This window comes from Vipera ursinii (genome assembly GCF_947247035.1).
Source record: "Vipera ursinii genome assembly, chromosome: Z".
NCBI lineage: Eukaryota > Metazoa > Chordata > Lepidosauria > Squamata > Viperidae > Vipera > Vipera ursinii.
Genome location: NC_139517.1, coordinates 52,990,499 through 53,010,126, shown reverse-complemented (window position 1 = coordinate 53,010,126; position 19,628 = coordinate 52,990,499). Strand labels below are relative to the sequence as shown.

Genomic DNA, 19,628 nt, shown 5'->3' with positions numbered 1-19,628 from the left:
AAAATATGATCTTATCAGTTGATATGATGTAGTCAATTTTGTTTTTGTACCCAGATGGACTCTTCCATGTCCATTTTCTGCTAGCCTTTTTCTTGTACAATGAGTTCATGATATAAAGCTCCTATCCTTCAGCAAAATCTACTAGCCTATCGCCTCTATTATCTCATTCACTACTTCTATATAGGCCAGTCACTTTCTCCAGTTATTGTTCTTCCTATTCTTGCATTAAAGTCACTCATTAGTATTTTGTATTGGCATTTTTCTTTGTCTTGAAAATGGGCCACATCATAATAAAACTCTTTGACCTCAGCATCGCTATAGGTTATTGTTGGCACATAAGTTTGAATGATTTGAAGCTTATATTGCAATTGTTTGTTATTTAGATAGATGATAGACAGAGAGAAAGACAGACAGACAGACAGACAGATAATAGAGAGAGATATATAATTTTTTTAAAGTATGTTTTATTAATTTTTTAACATAATTACCTTAATATTTGATAGAGTGTGTTGTCTGGGTTTACATTTAACAAACATTCACTAACAATTAAATTCTATAATCTATAATCCACATGATAACTTTACTTGATTTCCTCTTTTCCCCATAGTGTTCTCTTTTACCAACCTTATGTTAATACAATTCTTATTGTTTTAATAAATAATAATTAAATATAAAATTTTTCTAATATTTCTAGATATAGATATATAATTTATCACACACACACACACACACAAACATAGATATACATAATATACATATTATTAGGTAGATAGCTAGCAAGCCAGCCAGCCAAAACTACTCACTTTTTCTCAGCCCTAGGAAGAAGGCAATAGCAAATCACTTCTGAAAACCCTTGGCAAGAAAACTGCAAGGACTTTTCCAGTCAATCTCCAGCAATCAGATGCATTTGAATGGAAGGAAAAAAAATGATATAATGCATTTTACCTACAGGGCTACTCTAGTGTGAATACCTAATGTATGATTACAAAATGGAACTATATATGTTGATAGACATGCAAAAGACTATAAAATGTTTACAAAAGCATTTTTTTAGTTTGGATGAATTAAGGCTGAAAGAATACAAACTCCTGTCCTGCTATTATTACAAATTCCACCATCAGCCTGTAAGTGTGACATTGTGAGGCCGCTCAGATTTAAAACCATATAACATGGCTGACAGATGGCTCACCAAAAAGGTAGAGGTGACCCAAAATAAAAGGTTAATTTGGGCCAAAGTTGATACTAAGGCAATATTAGAATGCCTTAAAACAGAGATTGCTACTAAGTGGGCTAGAACAATCCAGTCATCTACTACTGACTGGATGTCAGCCTTCAATACATTCTCCAATCTTTGTAACATACTGAAGAAACACCTAACAACTAAACCTGCTACAAAATGAGCCCGAGTGGGTAGACCTCGCTGGTTTGATCCTAATTGCCAGAGGAATCCTACTGCCCATATACAAGCTAAGATGCTGCACACAAGAAGGGAATATAAAAAAACTATAACATTAAAGAAAAAAAGTTTTGCCATTTCAATCTAGTCAGAACTTGAATTGGCTGCCAGAAGTCATAACTCAGTATTATTTTGGCACTCTGTAGCAGGTATCCTGAAGGAACAGACATTTGCATTTGACATACCAATCTCTGCTGAGGACTGGGAGAATTATTATCAGTGCTTGTTTGCCCCCACCGAACTGGTAAAGAAATTATTTTTAAATAGTGATTTAATAAAACCTAGAACTCCCCCCCTTGGCCACCAGTCTCAGAAAAGGAGATACAGTCCATCATTAAAAGCTTAAAGAGCAATAAAGCCCCAGGTGAGGATTTTTTTACCAGCTGAATTATTTAAGAATTTTTCCAACTGGTGGGGCCCTGTATTAGCAGGTCTTTTTACAAACATAAATAACACCTGCCATATACCAGATGGGTGGAAGATGGCAACAGTTGTCCCCATATATAAAAAAGGGAATAAAAAGGATCCTAGTAATTATAGGCCCATCAGCCTGATTGACATTGTAGCAAAAATATATGCTAGGTACCTTTTGAACAGAATTGAAATCTGGGTAGAGGAAAACAACATCCTCACAGAAGAACAAGCAGGTTTTAGACAAAACAGATCTACTATTGATAACTGCTTTGTCTTGAACCATCTAATTGCCAAATATGCCTATAAGAGGAGACCCCTGTTTGCTGCTTTCATAAACCTTACAGCAGCATTTGATATGGTAAATAGAGACATACTATGGAGTAAATTGACATCTCTTAAAATAGAACCCAGACTTTGATTAAAGCCTGGCTTTGATTAAAGCCCTTTACACAAGTACCTGTTTGAGGGTGCGGTGTGGGGTTAATGGGGCCCTGACTAACAGGATTCACACAAATAAAGAGATAAGGCAAGGGTGTATCCTGGCCCCATTATTATTTAATTTATACATCAATGACTTGCCGGGGTTAATGAAGGATACCATGGTACACATGCCGATGATCCTAAATACTCACTGTAACAGCTTGCTTTATGCTGATGATATGATTTTATTATCATACTCATAAGTAGGCTATTAAGAAGATTCAGCTCTTATTCAGCGGCTCGGGAGGAGACACGAGGCTGGTTCCAGGCAGTAATAACTGCTTCCTTGAAGGGGGGTATCGTCCCCCCTGCCTTGAAGGAGGCGGTGGTGAGGCCCCTCCTCAAGAAGCCTGCCCTGGACCTGCCTGTTTTAAATAACTATCGTCCGGTCTCTAACCTTTGCTTTTTGGTGAAGGTTGTTGAGAGTGTGGTGGCGCATCAGCTTCCTCTGTTCCTGGAGGAAACTGATTATCTGGACCCGTACCAATCGGGTTTCAGGCCTGGGTACAGCACGGAGACGGCATTGGTCACACTGGTGAATGATCTCTGGTGGGCTCGGGACAGGGGATGTTCCTCTGTCCTAGTCCTTTTAGATCTCTCAGCGGCTTTCGATACCATCGACCATGGTATCCTACTGCAGCGTCTCAGTGGGTTGGGAGTGGGAGGCACCGTTTTACGGTGGTTCTCCTACCTCCTGGGCCGCTCGCAGTCAGTGTTGACAGGAGGGCAGAGGTCCGCCCCGAGGTCTTTCATTTGTAGAGTCCCTCAGGGGTCGGTCCTCTCTCCCCTCCTGTTCAACATCTACATGAAACCACTGGGCGAGCTCATTCGTGGTTTTGGGGTGGGGTATCATCAGTATCAATACTGAAACAAAATATTCCAATTAGTCTGACGATAACGGATTTTTTCATGGCTCTATCTGCATTTAAAATGTTTTACATTATATACAATAAAGTTATATATATTTTATTTTTCAGGCCTTTGATCACATTCTCTCAGCTATAGAAGATATATCTGGCCAAATAGGACACAATTACTTGAGAGACAAGTAAGTTGATTTGTAAGAGAATGAAAGAAATGAATACAAAAGAGTTACTCAATACTAAGATATGATATTGAAGTATGGTTGCCCAATACTTAAAAATATTGAGAATGAAATATTATTATTATTATTATTATTATTATTATTATTATTATTATTATTATTATTATTATTATTAAACTTATATACCGCCCTTCTCCCGTAGGACTCAGGGCGGTTCACAAGGCAATTAAAACAATATAACAATACAAAAGTTAATAACAAATTAAAATAAATTAAATTATCCTTAATTAAAATCTAAAACCCTTAACTCTAATTAAAAACCAATTGCAATAGGTTAAAAATTAAAAGTTCTCAGTCCTGGCCAGAAAGCTCAAAGAGCCATGTCTTCAGGTCCCGGCGGAACGAACGAAAATCTGGGGCAGTCCTGAGCTCTACGGGTAACTGGTTCCAAAGGGCAGGCATGCCCACAGAGAAGGCCCTCCCCCTGGGTGTCGCCCTCCGGCAATCCTTTGCCAGTGGCACCCTGAGAAGGCCCTCCCTGTGGGAGCGCACAGGACGAAGGGAACTTGATGCCGGCAGCAGGTGTTCCCTCAGATATCCCGGACCCAAGCCATTTAGGGCTTTATAGGTCATCACTAGCACCTTGAATCTCACCCGGAGGGCAACCGGAAGCCAATGCAGCTCACGGAGCAGAGGTGTTACATGGGAGTATCTGGGAGCCCCCATCACAAATATACTTATTTGCTGGATAACATCTCTTTTTACTGTTATTAGTCTCATTTAAGAGAGATACTGGTAGTCCTTGACTTATGGCTACAATTGGGACCAATGAAGTTTCATCTCTAAGCAATGTGGTCATAAAGCAAGATGTTATTTGGAGAATAGCAGGATCCCATTCTCATGATATCTGGGGAAGACCAAAAGGATTGTGAGAATGGGACACATAACTTGGAGAAGGGAAGGGATGTGTGGTTTGGAGTATAGCATGAGGTGGAAAACATCAGAAGGGTAAAGTATAGCCTGTGGAGTATAGAATGACAGGGACAATTGGGCTTTGTGCAGTTATGCTGACATGACTGCCCATGGTGTGGGGCTTGAGACTACATATCTGAATGGCAGCAGTGGTGCTAGAGCTGAAATAAAGACCTGAGGGTTGTGGCAACTGGCTGTCTGAGACTATCCCCAGCCCCTAGTTCAATCCCAATCCTGATACTGTCATCAAACAAGTGCTGCTGTGTAGGGTGCCCAAAAGGACATAAAGGGGAGATAATTGGGTGGATGGAGTTGCAGCACCACAGCAGGCTGCTAAATGCCCAAATCTTGATCATGTGACCGCAGTGGCATTGCAATGGCTGTACCTTTGGAGATGGGCTTTTACTCCATTTTTTCAGCATTGTTGTAATTTTGCTTACTGAATGAATAGTCATAAGTTGTGGGCTACCTGTAGTTGAACTTACTTCATCATGAAAAACTAAACCGGATTATACATGACTAGTACTTGGATGGGAAATACTAAAATTGTGAATGCATAGTCAGTTACTTCCATTTTTAATCTCCCAATTCTGTACTGATGGAAAAATTTCTTTTCAATGTTGTGTCAAATTAATTCTTGCTGCTATCAGTACGTATCTTAATGAATTGAAATGGCTTTTATTAATGATCTCTGGAATCATTCTTAATAAAATATTTGTGGCTTTAATTAAATTATTTTTTTAATTCACAGTTTAGTTTCAGACTTTTCAGAATGTTTTAATATATTTTTTTCCAGTAATTTTTAGGGTTTTTTTAGGTAACAGTCACATATGATAAAATGTTCCTTTTTTGCTGTGTCATTTCCAACATTTCTTTTGGCTTATCCATCTTTGCAATTGTTGATGGGGTTATATACCATCTGCAAAATATTTTGTAACAGTTTTCCTCAGAGTATAGATTGATGTAAAGGCTGTTGATTTTTCTATAAATCTTGCCATTGATCCGTATTTGTTATTACTTTGAAATATTACATATATTTTATCATAATTTTTAATCTGTCCTGTCCCCATTTTACTGTATATTTAAGGATCAATTTGTAAATACAACCCGATAAATAAGCTTCAATCTGTATGACAGTGTTTTGCCTAGAATATAATTCTTTTTAAAATGTTGCAAATTGTTCTGTTGTTTCTGATAGCATCTATTAGAAGCCTAGCCAAATTCAAACAGGCAAGGCAAGGCAAGTCAAAAAGTTAGAATTTAAGAAAAAAGGAAAAATTAATCATCATCCAAACAGAAATGAGTAATAACATCCAAGATAAAGTATAAAATAGTTAGAATATAGACTGGAGCCTTAACCATTACATCAAATTGGCTTTTCTGGGTTAAGGTGCTGATCTAGACACACAGGAGATTGTGGATTCTAGTCTTGCCATAGTCATGAAAATCAGCTGAGTGTCTTGAGACCAGTTACTCTTTTGCAGCCCAATTCACCTCATAGAATTTCCTCACATAAAATGTAAGGAAAATAAGAGGGAAGATTATTAGATATGTCTACCATCTTGAGTTATTTATAAAAATAGTAAAGGTGGGATTTAAAAAATGTACTGACCTGAATTTTTATAATATATGGTCTTTGAGCTTGATGTTTTACTGATTTTAATTTAATTTTAAATGAGTTATCTTGAATTGTTATTAAGATTTGTAAGCAAATATTTAATGATCCCAAAAAATTGGGAAGAGGCGTATATAATGTTTAATATACAAAGAAGGGAATGATCCAAATAAATCTCAACTGAATAGACCAGAATCTTCATTAAATGTTGGTAACAGGGCATTAACTAATGTGTTCAGTTTTTAGTTTTAGTTTTTTCAGTGTTTTACATTTTTTAGGCTCTGACTTTTCAATGTATATTTTCAAATTTCCTTTGTCAATTTTTGCCTAGAAAATAATTCCTAAAAAAATGTTGCAAGTTCTGCTGTTTCTTTTCTTTTCTTTTGTACAAGTTTTATTATTTTTTTAACTTTACATTCAGATATTTGTGAAGCAATATGGTGGTTGGGTATAAAAGTAAACAATAGCAAATAACATTATTTGTAAATAGCTCAAGTTGTGTCAACAAAGATTCCCTCTCCGATTCCCTTAGTTTTGACATAATCAAATTAATTGAATTAATACATATCTAATTGTGACATAATCAATTAGAAGAATTTTCAATATATTTTCACTTATGCATATCCATATCCTGTTTAAAATTTTTACCTAATTGCAATAGAATATCCTGGAATAGCCTATGATATATAAAGAAAAGGAAAAAAAGAAAGAAAAAACTTAATTTTCAGGTAACCCACATTTCCCTATTTCAGTAAAAAGTATTTCTCCTGTCTACAGAACTCACATTATTCATTTCAATACATTCTTATTTTTACAAGTAAATTCTATTTATTATCTAAATAATTCACCAACTATTAGAAAAATATCTTTTGTTATATCCTTCCAAATTATATAATATAAATCAATTCTAATAGCCCACTTTCCTTTCCCTTAAACACCGGAAAGTTAAATATAAAGTCAATTTATATCTATATCATTACAACAAATATATTCTATATGTCATCTTAATAGTTCATCAATTATTAAAATAATGTCTTTTATTTGTATCCTTCCAGATTCTATAATATAGTTCAGAGTTATGTTCTAATAGCTTAATTTTGTTTTCCCTTAACAATCTAAAACCTAAATATAAAATCAGTTTATATTTTTAAGGATTCCCCCTAGCCCATTAAAAGAAATTTATTAAGCTCTATTCTTATAAATCTCAAGAAAGAGACAAGTTTAATTTTTAAAATCTAACTCTTGCCTACTTTTTGTGCCAATCAGGCTTCTATATTGGTGCCTTTAGATTCTCAGATGTGTCTCCCTTTCTTCCTACACACAATGTTTGAATCCAGGGAAACCATTCAGATGTCAGTTTTGTAGTTATTGAAGAGTTGTTCTAATAGCTCAATTTTCAATGCTTGCTGTGATGTAATTGTCATTAGTTCAGTCTGGTCTTTTTCTTCTTCCAATTCCATCTGGCTTAGGTTAAAAGTAGTAGCTGATGTTATGGTTATCAATTGATTGGTTGGGTCCTCAATGTACTGTATTTGAAGGCCTTTAATATCTTCCCTCTTAATGTTGCTTTCTTCAGGTACTGTTGTTTTTTGAGTTGTAAGTTTTATAATTGAGATCAAGGTTTGGGCTTCAAAGTTCTCTGTAAATTGTATTTGTTGTTCTTTAGAGTCTCCTATCTTAGTGTTAGTTTCCACTTCTGTTTGTTTTTGGATTGTCAATTCATCATTTAAGGTCAAAGTTTGATTTGGTAGCTTTAAGCTGTCAGACTTATCTTGCAGTTTGGCTTTAATTTGCTCAGTCATTGCAAAGAGTGTATCAAGAATCAGTTTGTAATTAAGTGGTGGGATATATTCTTCCATTTCATTGATGTTTATAGATGAGTCTTTCATGGAGGCTATTTTAATAAGAGTCAATGATTGTCCACCTCCAGTATTCCTAAAGATTGTTTTCAGTGCCAGGTGTTCCCAATTCTTATCTTATCTTTGAAAATAATGTCAAGGACAGCTCTGTTATTCAGTCAGCTCTCTCTCACACACAAAAATGATTACTTGCTGTACCAAATTTCGCCACAAGATGTCATCAATAGCGTATAGAATAAAATGTAGTCTTTTTCCAAATTAATAGAAAGCTTTTGTTCAATTAGTCTATTTTTTTCCCTTAATTCACAGCTGAAGCAGGAAATAGGGTGGTAGGTCCCCACAAAAATAGAAGCTTTTTAGTAAGTACAAATAATATTGCTTAATTTCTTTGGTTAGCCATTTAATTTCTTTTGAGGCTTTAAGGCTTTAAAATTTATTCCCCAAGTATTCAGTCGCCGGTCTCTCAAAATTGGGAGAGGAAAAGTCCCACAGGAAGGTAGTTAGGGATTCAGGTCTCACCCAGGTCCTCCAGATTGCTTTGTTGTGCTAGATGGTGCTTTGGGCTTTTGGCAGGGAACGGCTTAATGATCGGCCATCATGATGGCTGATCTCTTCTTCGGGCCAAAAGGAGCTGCTCCGTATTCAAGTGGAGGGCTGCCGCCCTTCTGTTATCACAGGGAGGGCCTCCAGGGTGACTTTTGACCTTTTTCATGGTCCTCCAAGGAATAAGGATCAGATGGCAGGGAGAGAGGTCTTCCTGCACATTCGTAAGCGCTACACATGCAAAGTAGAAGCCTCCTTTTTTACTTTCACCTGGGCAACTGAGAGACAATTGTCCAGTGGCAATAGAGGGAGGCGGAGCCCTGCCAACACAGACAGTCCTTATCTATGGAAAAGCCCCAGTCCCCCAATAGCAATGATCATGAAATGGCCCATGCTAGCAAATAAGCTGACCTTTAACTATGAGGAAAGTAGCATCAATATTAGTTATGAACAAACAACACTGTCCCAGCAAAGAAGCTGGCCCTTATCTACAAGAAAGACAGTATTCACCATTAATTAATGGCAGGACACAACTACAGAAACACAAGAATGCATAGAAGAATGTGCACATACAATAAAGAAAAAGAAAAAAGCATTAAGCAACAGTGGATGTCGCTACACCCAAAGACATAGAAAAATCAGGAAGTAAATTAAAGCAGAAAAAATTCAATTGCAGGTTCAAGATAAGGAAAGTAACCACAAACCACCAGAATACAATTCTAAAGAGCGATTTCATAACTTCTAAACAAGTTGCGTCAACAAATATTTCCTCTCCGATTCCCTTAGTTATGACATAATCAAACTAATCAAATTAATGCATTTCTAATTGTGACGTAATCATTTAAAAGAATTTTCAATATATTTTCATGTATAGATATCTATATCCTGTTTTTAAGTTTTACCTAATTGCAATAAAATAGCCTAGAATAGCCTACAATATATAAAAGAAAACTTAATTTTCGGGTAACCCACATTTCCCTATTTCAATAAAAAGTAATTAAACTGTCTGTTAGGCATATGGTGTTAGCCTACAATGTTGGGTTGAAAATATATTAACCATAATGCTATGTCTTTAAGGAGTTAATTGGCCAATGGGTGTGTAAGTGTTCTCATGGCCATAAGAGGAAGCTAGGAACGTAGCTTCTTTCTCTCTCTGAATTCACTGATCTCTACTGTTACTGTTTTTGCTCTGCTGTTGGTTTACTACTGTTGTAAACCTGAACTGTGTATTGACCTCTGGACCGGTAAGAAGACTTTGTGTTTGGATTACTCCTTGGACTGTTGCTATTGTTTATGACTTGGACTGTTTATTTTTTGACTGTGCATTTTTGTTCTTACACCACCTCAAAAGTAAACTACTTTTTGTTTTTATAACTCAGTGTATTCTTGTGTGACTTTTACTGCTCTCAGTACCCTTCCTTGTCTGTGCAACTCTTTGGTAGCACAAGGAGACCCTGCACAATAAATTCCTTAACACTGTCTACAGAACTTACATTATTCATTTCAATACATTCTTATTTTTACAAGTAAATTATATTTGTCATCTTAATAAATCACCAATTATTAGAAAAATATCTTTTGTTATATCCTTCCAAATTATATAATATAAATCAATTCTAATAGCCAACATTCCTGTCCCTTAGAGACCTAAAAGTTAAATATAAAGTCAATTTATATCTATATCATTACAACAAATATATTCTATATGTCATCTTAATAGTTCATCAATTATTAAAATAATGTCTTTTATTATATCATTCCAGATTCTATAATAGTTCAGAGTTATGTTCTAATAGCTTAATTTTGTTTTCCCTTAACGATCTAAAACCTAAATATAAAATCAGTTTATATTTTTTAAGGATTCCCCTTAGCCCAGGGGTCAGCAACCTGAAACAGTGAAAGAGCCACTCAGAACCGGTTCCCTCACAAAAGGAAAAACTGGGAGCCGCAAAAAAATATGTGCACATGCGCATACATGCGCACATGTGCAGAACAGGGTTTGACTGAAGAGTGGAGCCAAGGCGAGATATGCACCTACCCTGCATATTTGAATTGATTGGTTGAACTTTTTTAGCCCCATTTTTTTTTGGACTGCACATGGCAGAAGACTGGGAGTCACAGGAGATGGCTGAAAGAGCCACATGCGGCTCCGGAGCCGCGGGTTGCAGACCTGTGCCTTAGCCCATTAAAAGAATTTTTTAAGCTCGATTCTTACAAATCCCAAGAAAGAGACAAGTCTAATTTTTTAAATCTAACTCTCACCTTCTTTTTGTGCCAATCAGACTTTCATATCAGTGCCTTTAGATTCTCAGATGTGTCTCCCTTTCTTCCTACACACATTGTTTGAATCCAGGGAGACCATCCAAATATCGGTTTTGCAAAGAAAGTCTCCCCTTTGTAATCATTGAAGTGTTGCTTTAATAGCTCAATTTTTGATGTTTGGTGTAATGTAATTGTCGTTAGTTCAGTGCTGTCTTTTTCTTCTTCCGATTCCATCTGGCTTAGTTTAAAAGTAGTAACTAATGTTATGGTTATCATTTGATTGGCTGGGTCCTCAACATACTGTATTTGAAGGCCTTTAATATCTTCCCTCTTAATGTTGCTTTCTTCGGGTACGATTGTTTTTTGAGTTGTAGGTTTTATAGTTGAGGTCGAGGTTTGAGCTTCAAAGTTCTCTGTAAATTGTATGTTGTTCTTTAAAGTCTCCTATTTTATGGTTAGTTTCCACTTCTTCTGTTTGTTTTTGGATTGTCAATTCATCATTTAAGGTCAAAGTTTGATTTGGTAGCTTTAAGCTGTCAGATTTATCTTGCAGTTTGGCTTTGATTTGCTCAGTCATTGCCAAGATTGTGTCAAGTATCAGTTTATAGTTAAGTGGTGGAATGTAATTCTCCATTTCTTTGATGTTTACAGATAGGTTTTTTGTGGTGGCTGTTTTAATAAGAGTTAATGATTGTCCACCTCCAGTATTCCTAGAGATTGTTTTCAGTGCCAGGTGTTCCCAATTCTTATCTTTGAAGATAATGTCAAGGACAGCTCTGTTATTCAGTCAGCTCTCACAATAAAAAAAGGTTTACTTGCTATACCAGGTTTCACCACAAGATGTCATCAATATGCTATCTTCAAAGTAGTGGAAAAGTACTTCAAAGTAGTGGAAAAGATGGATTTTGGATTGAGCTTTATAGAGTTTGAAGTCCAATTATACACTGAAGTTTTTCTTAGGTATTATGGATAAAACAATTGAAAAACAATTTGAGATGCTGTTTCTTTACATGGTGACTGCTGCAAGGATTGTACTCACTGAGCACTGGAAAAGACAGGAGATGTCAACTGCTGAAAAATGGATTTTAAAATTGACAGAATTAGTAGAGATGGTGAAATTAACTGCCTTGATTAGAGATAATGGAATAGACAGTTTTAGAAGAGATTGGAAGCCATTTGTGGACTTTCTATGTGTTAAATACAATAACATTGTATTAAAGGGATTTGAAGACTAGTTATTTGGGCTAACCCAGTGATGGCGAACCTTTCAGTCCCCAAAATGTAATCCAAAACCCACATGTATCATCAGGTGCTGGGTGGGTGTAGCCCATTGGTGGGTGTGGCCAATTGGGTGGGCATGGCTGTGGTGGTAATGGCAGACTGGGTGGGAATTAAAAAGTTCAAACAATCAATTCCAACTTTGCGAGATCTTTTTTTTTCCTGCGAGAAGTTGAAATTGATTGATTGATTGAACCTTTTTTTTTGCATACGGTGGCAGAGGCCTAAAGCGAAAAGGTTTTATAAAACACAGCTGAAGGCCTAGGACTGGGGCGATGAAGTGTGTGCCCACAGAGAGGGTTATGCATGCCACCGGTTCACCACCTCGGGGCTAACCTGCTGTTTTTTTATTTTTATTTTTTTATATATATTAAATGTTGTGTTGATTCGATTACTAGATTGAGACCTCCTCATGTGAAATATTTGTTTTATCTAATATACTTGTTAAATAAGGATGAGAAAGTATTTATGTAAGGGGAGGACAATTTAACAGGTGGATTTTTTATGTGTTTAATGTTGGGTGTTTGGGTCATTTTTTTCCTTTTTTTCCTTTTATGTACACATTTTTTTCTTTTTTGTTGTTACTGTTGGATATATATTGTTTTTTGTTTTGTTTTTCTGTTTTGTATTTTATTCCTATTGATAAAATATAATAAATATATAGATGAAAATGTTTCATTTCTCATCCAAGAAGCTTCTTCACTGCTAAAGTTCAGTTTCTTGGATGAGAAACAAAACATTTTTTTAAAAAAACAGGAAAGTCCAGTTGTCCTTTGAAAAGCACCTTTGGGACAATCATGATGAGGATGATTGATAATCTCCATAAACATCTCCCCCCCCTTATTTTATAATTTTGTACATTTTTTTCCTTTCCTTTTCTTTTTGACATTTGTTTTTCACAGATATTTTTTTTAAAAAATAATGCTAATGGCCACACAAGGGAGTGGGAAAAAAATCCTCAAGGAAAGCATAACAAACCATTTTATTGGCAAAAATACAAAATGGGCCATGAGTAATAAATTCATTATTATTAAGCTTAACTCAATTATTTTGCAATTACCTTAGCTTGTAAAGATTTTTAAGGCACTTAATATTTAATTTTACTATGTCCTATGAGAAGAATTTTTGTTTGTTGTTTGTTTGTTTATGTGTGGGTGGATGAATGCTTACCTTCCTTTGGCTCAGTCTTGACCACTGGCAATTGCCTGGAATAGTACTTGAAGTTTTCGTCCCAGCACTTTCTAGCAATGGTATGCTACTGTGATTAGTCTAAGGCAGGGGTCGGCAACCTGAAAAAGGAAAAGAGCCACTGGGAACCGGTTCCATCACACATAAAAAAAGTGGGAGCCGCGTGCGTGCGTCCATGCACGCGCATGCGCAAAAAATGTTTTGTGCATGCGCAAAACGGGTTTTTCTTGCGCATGCGTGGACGTGCATGGTTGCCATTTTTTTATGTGTGATGGAACCGGTTCCCAGTTGCGCAACGGCATCGGCCCGTTTGCAGAGCTACCGCCTTCGGCAGCCTGCAAACATGCCGCTATAACAAGCTGGGTACTTTGAAGGAGCAGGCAGGACAGCGAAGTTAAGCAAACTTAACTTTATTAGGAACCAGGCAAACAACAGAAGAACATTGCTCTTATTTATACTAGCAGCTGTCAACGTTTAGCCAATCAGGGCTGAGCCGGTTTCCCGCGCCGTTCGCTTCCGCCAATCGGAGCCGGCTGGTTTTGACAGCTCGGAGCTGTCATCGGTAGTGCATGCTGTTGCCAGGTGATTCTGACAGCCGAGAACTGTCAGATGGTGGGCGCCTGCGTAGTTCTGTCCAGCAGCTTTTGACAGCTGTCAAAAGCTGCCGCGGCTTTTACCTCAGCCCTGCTGGTTTATGTACATTCTTAATGTTAACGTTATTAAACATGTGAATACATAACACCCCTTACCCCTCCCTCTGATTGAGTTGACATTTCCCCAATTGTTTCTTTTTTGGGTTTCCCCATTCGAAGTCTTCCAAATAGGCGGGGGGTCTTTTTATTCTTTCGGAGCGCCGGGGGATTGTTTCTTCTGGTCGTTCCCTTTCCCCAGGTGTATTGGGATCTGGCTCGGGGGGCAGGGGGCTTGGCTCCATTGTTTCAGAGTTCCTTTGTGGGAGGAAGTTGTTCTGTGCGGGGTTTTGTTGTGGTGCAATTTGTTCGGGGGGGTTTGGTGTGAGGGTGTTTGCGGCGGTGGTTCTGGCTGCATTACATAGTTCCCCCTTCCCCCCATATTTTGCGGGCTGTGTTGCCGTAATTGGTCAATGTGTCTGTGGGTATTGTTCCCAGTGTCGATGACGTAAGATAGGGGACCTGTTTGTTCTATGACGACCCCCTGTGTCCACTTATTGCCACCTCCGTAGTTCCTAGCCCAGACAGCTTGCCCGGTGCTGAGAGTTCTGTACCGGAGGGGAAGCTCTGGGTCTGGTGGGGATCTATCAGGATGTAAACGGTCCAATCTGGTAGTCAGTCGTTTGCCCCAGCGGAGTTCTGCTGGAGACTTCCCAGTAGTCGTGCAGGGGGTGGTGTGCTGTGCTAACAGGAATTGAGCAAGTCTGCGGTGCCAGTTGCCGGTGATGATTTTCCGCAGTGCCTCTTTGGTTGATTTCACCATCACCTCAGCCAAGCCGTTCGTTGAGGGGTGAAACGGAGCCATGGTGGTGTGCCTAATAGAGTTCGCTGTTGTGAAACTCTGGAATTCGTGGGAAGTAAATTGGGGGCCGTTATCGGAGACTAATACATCCGGAAGCCCATGTGTGGCAAACAACCCCCTTAAAACTTGTATTGTGGCTGCAGAGGTTGTGCTCGTAACTGGGGCCACCTCTAGCCACCTAGAATAACTATCTATGACCATTAGGAACATTTGTCCCTGGAATGGACCTGCAAAGTCTAAACGGATGCGTGACCAGGGTGTCTTGGTTGTTTCCCATCTGTGTATGGGAGCTTGGGGCTGAGCTGCTCTGACAAGTTGGCAGGGATAACACCCAGCCACATGTGACTCTATTTGCCTGTCGAGGCCGGGCCACCAGACGTAGCTTCTGGCCAAAGCTTTCATCTTGACAGTGCCCGGGTGACCTTCATGGAGGCTTTCTAGGACTTTTAATCTGTGTTTCAGCCCCCCGTCCGACGAATCACCAAAAAGAATGAATCCGGAACGGGAGCTGGTTCTCCTGAGCCACGTTTATTATCTTCACAAACAGCCGCTCGAAGACAAACGAAGTCAGCGTTGATCCCACAGCACAATCAACGCTGTTAAATAGCCGGCAAAGCCGACACCCACCACCACACCCTTAATTGCTGCACCACGCCCTCACGCTACTTAACTACCGCCCCCCTTGGTTCCCACCCTTTGGCACTCGCCCCCAGGTACGTATCCTCCCTGGCCCCATCCCACCACCATTGCAGCTGGTAAGCCACCCCCCAGCCCAAACCACCCTCCTTTCCCCCAGAGCTCTGCACATCTTCGCCTCCCCCCTCAGGTCCCCAGACCGCCGTGAGTTGCGCTGCTCGGACCATCCGCCACTGGTGCCTGTCACGGGCAAGGAGGCCGGCAGAGCGTTGGGACGTGGCCTCTGCGGGAATGGGGGATGCAATGTTGTTCCTGAGCCCCTCCCCATCCCGCCGGTAGACTCTGCCGCCTCCTGGTCCACCCTGGCGCCCGTCCTTGTTCTGCCGCTCGGGCGCTGGACAACTACCGGCTGCTCCACCGTACGGCCGCTCCCTGGCCTTCTGGATGGCCCCGGAGGCTGCTGGGCTGTGTCGGCGGCTGTGCCCTTCCCTGGCTTGTTCCCGGGGCCCGGCGAGACACCTTGTGGCCTCTCCAGGTGCCGGGCAGGTGGCCGCTGAGCCGGCTCGGCGGCCGCGCTCCTCCCCGGCTTGTCGGCTGCTTCTGAGGGCCAGCGGGTTGCTCCGCGGCCTCCCCAGCTGATGGGCGGGTGGCCGCTGCGCCGTCTCCTTGGCTGTTCTCCTTTCCGGCTTGTTGGGAAGGCGTGGACGCTGGCGGCTATCCCTGGAGGCCGGTAGGTTGCTCCGTAGCCTCCCCGGGCATCGGGCGGGCAGTTGCTGGGCCGTCGCGGCGGTCGTGCACTTTCCCGGCTTTTCAGGAGACCGCGGCCGTCGGCGGTGGATTTCGGGGCCCAGTGGGTTGCTCCGCAGCCCCGCTGAATGTCGGGCGTGCCGGGCCCGACATGCCGCCCCCCCTACCAAGGGTCCTCCTGCAGATGTAGAGAGCAAAGTCACACAATCACTCACCCCGCATACACCACCGTTCCCCCTACCTCCCGGCCTGTTAGGGTGAGCACGGTGGAATGCCCGAACTAAGCGTGGAGCATGGACGTCTTTCCCCGACACCCACGTTGCCTCCTCCACCGGGTATCCCTTCCACCGAAGAAGATACTGTATTGCGCCCCTCCGCACCCTGGAATCCAATACCTCCTGCACCTCGTATTGATCAGCATGTACTGGTCCGGGGGCCCCCTCCCCAGCCGCTGCAGTAGCCGTGGGAGCAGGTTTTAGCAGGCTACTGTGAAATACTGGATGGACCTTACCCAAGAACTTCGGCAACCGCAGTCGAACCGTAACCGGGTTTACCACCTGCACCACCTGGAACGGCCCGAGGTACTTTGGTCCTAGCTTGCGGCACGGGACCTGTAACCGCAAATACTTGGTGGACAAGTAAACCAGGTCCCCCACCCGTGGTGTAACAAAAGGCCTCTGTTTCTTGTCCGCCTGTGCCTTGGTCACAGCAGCGGACCGATCTAATGCTTCCTTTGCAGCCCCCCATGCGGCCTCGATTTGTCGCATCCATTCCTACGGTGAGCACGTAGGCCCCTCCTCCTGGGCGCATTCTGCGAAGGGGACAAATTCATGTCCAGTGACCACCCGGTATGGAGAGAAGCCAGTACTGCTATGAACCGCATTATTGTACGCCACTTCGGCGAGCGGTAGCAGGTCCACCCAGTCAGTCTGCTGGAAAGAAACGTAGCTCTGTAGATACCGTTCTATGGCGGCGTTGGCACGTTCTGTGGCCCCGTTTGTGCTGGGGTGATAGGCCGTACTCAGCCCCTGCGACGAGCTGATATGACGCAGGAATTCTCTCCAAAACTGAGCCGTGAACTGCACCCCTCTGTCCGAGATCACATGGCGCGGCACCCCATGCAATCGGTACACTTGTGTAATAAACAGCCATGCCAGCGGACGAGCTGATGGCAATCCCTTACAAGGAACAAAGTGTGCCTGCTTGGAAAACAGGTCGACTACTGTCCAAATGACGGTGTGACCCTTGCTCTCTGGGAGGTCCACAACGAAGTCCATGGCTATGTCTTGCCATGGCCGAGTCGGGTCAGCCACCTGCTGCAGCAGCCCCAAAGGCTTCCCAACCTGAGGTTTTGAAGTAGCACAAACATGGCAATGCCGTACATACTCCTCGATGTCGCTCTTCATGCGGGGCCACCAGAATTGACGGCGTGCCAGATGTAAAGTTTTCACAAACCCGAAATGTCCCGCCTGCTTGGTGTCGTGACAGCCAAAAAGAACTCGTGGCCGCACAGTTTCAGGTACATACAATCGTGATCCATGCCACGCCAGGCCTTCCCGCATAGTCAACAGACCCGGATTACTCCGCAGCCAAACGTCCTCCTGCAGGGCTCTTTGGATTGCCTGGTTCAAACCCTCCTCTGTCACCTGTCCAGCGCTTTCTGTTCCAACCCCCTCCTCCATCAGTGTTGGGATGAGTGCCTGCACCACCTCCTCCCTCTTGCTGTCAAACTGCGGCATGCGGGATAAAGCATCCGCCAGAAAGTTCCGTCCCCCCGGCACATACTTCAACACAAACCGAAAGCGATGGAAGTACAATGTCCATCGGACGTGCTTAGGCAACAAGCGACGAGGGGTCTGTAGGGCCTCCAGGTTTTTATGGTCCGTCCACACCTCGAATGGACGGGAGACCCCTTCCAAGTGGTGCCGCCAAGTCTCCAAGGCCCAATGTACCGCAAAGGCCTCCTTCTCCCACACCGCCTAGGCCCACTCGGTGGGAGTCAGTTTCTTGGAAGCATAAGCACACGGCTGCAGGACCCCGGAACTGCTCCGCTGAAGGAGGACGGCCCCAAGAGCAACATCGCTCACATCCGCCTGCACTACATAGGCCAGGTCGGGGTCGGGGTGTCGCAAAATGGGCTCCTTAGCGAAGAGGGACTTCAATTCCTCGAAGGCCCGGTGACATGCTGTGGACCACTCCAATTTAAGCCCTGGTCATGGGCATGTATTCAGTTGTCGTGTGTGAAGGAGATCTGTTAACGGCAGGGCGATGGCCGCAAAGCGTGGGATGAACTGTCTGTAGAAGTTGGCAAAGCCGAGGAAACATTGCAACTGTCGACGGGTCCGTGGAGCCTGCCACTGTTGAATGGCGTGTACCTTTCTGGGATCCATCTCCACTCCTGCTGCTGATATGCGATACCCAAGGTAGTCCAGCTGGGCCCTATGGAACTCACACTTGGACAGTTTAACGTAGAGCTACGCTTCCCGAAGTCTTGTTAAGACCTGTCGCACAAGGATTACATGCTCGTCCAAGGTGTCCGAGTAAATAAGGATGTCGTCCAAGTACACCAAGACCCCCCGGTACAGGAACTCATGCAGGACCTGGTTGATCAATTGCATGAACACAGCTGGGGCTCCCTGCAAGCCAAACGGCATTACTCGGAACTGGAAACTGCCAAGGGGACAATTAAACGCAGTCTTCCACTCGTCCCCGGCTCTGACCCTCACCCGGTAGTAGGCCTCCCTCAGGTCCAACTTGGTGAATACCCGGCCCGTCGCAAAATGGGCCAACAGGTCCTTCATCAAAGGAAGGGGATAGAGGTGCTCCACGCACACCGCGTTAACCCTTCGGTAGTCCACACACAACCGCAGGCCCCCATCCTTCTTCTCGCGGAAGAGCATCGGTGCCGCCACCCGAGACCGTGCTGGTTGGATGAACCCTCTCTTCAGGTTTTTATCTATGTACCGCCGTAACTCCTGCATCTCCTTCGGGGACATGGCGTACATGTGGGGCTTAGGCAGTCTGGCACCGGGTTCGAACTCAATGGCACAATCCGTAGGCCGGTGGGGCGGTAACGAGTCACATTCCCGTTCGTCGAAAACATCCATTAGGTCAGAGTAAACTCGGGGTATGTGCACCTTCGGGTCCTCCACAACCCCGCAAGCCTTCTCCTTTATCCCCGTGTCGTCCGGGCCCAGAAGGGAATGGTGGAGAGGGGGCTCGGGGCCCAGGCCCAAGCGAAGATGACGGCACCCCCCTCCCACCAAATCGTGGGGCCCCATTTGTCAAGCCAGGTAAGGCCCAGGATAACAGCTTCAGTCATAGAGGGCACCACGACAAAGCGCAAAGTCTCCCAGTGGGCCCCCAACTCCAGCCGGACTGGTTCAGTAACATGAGTGATAGGAGCCCCCCCAAGAAGTGACCCATCCACTTGCTGGAAGCGAAGGGGGGTTACCAGGCATCGCAACCAGATACCCACTGTAGCCGCTGTTTCCCGGTTGATAAGGCACCGGGTGCTCCCTGAATCGATCAAAGCCCTAACTGCCCAGACAGGGGGCTCACCAGTACCACTGGGAACACAAAGGGACACACCGGAGCGCTTACTATTAGATCCTCCTCCAGCTCCAGATCCTCGAGGTCTTC

General features: G+C 42.8%; 1 protein-coding gene across 1 annotated transcript in view; it reads left to right on the top strand.

Moving 5' to 3' along the window:
* Positions 1-19,628, top strand: part of SLC9A3 (solute carrier family 9 member A3) — a gene marked incomplete at both ends in the record, with an annotated part of 190,805 nt that overhangs the window by 118,492 nt on the left and 52,685 nt on the right. The window contains one exon of the mRNA XM_083378999.1: positions 3,328-3,398. Within this exon, the coding sequence (XP_083235125.1) occupies positions 3,328-3,398 (71 nt within the window). The remainder of the gene's footprint in view (positions 1-3,327; positions 3,399-19,628) is intronic.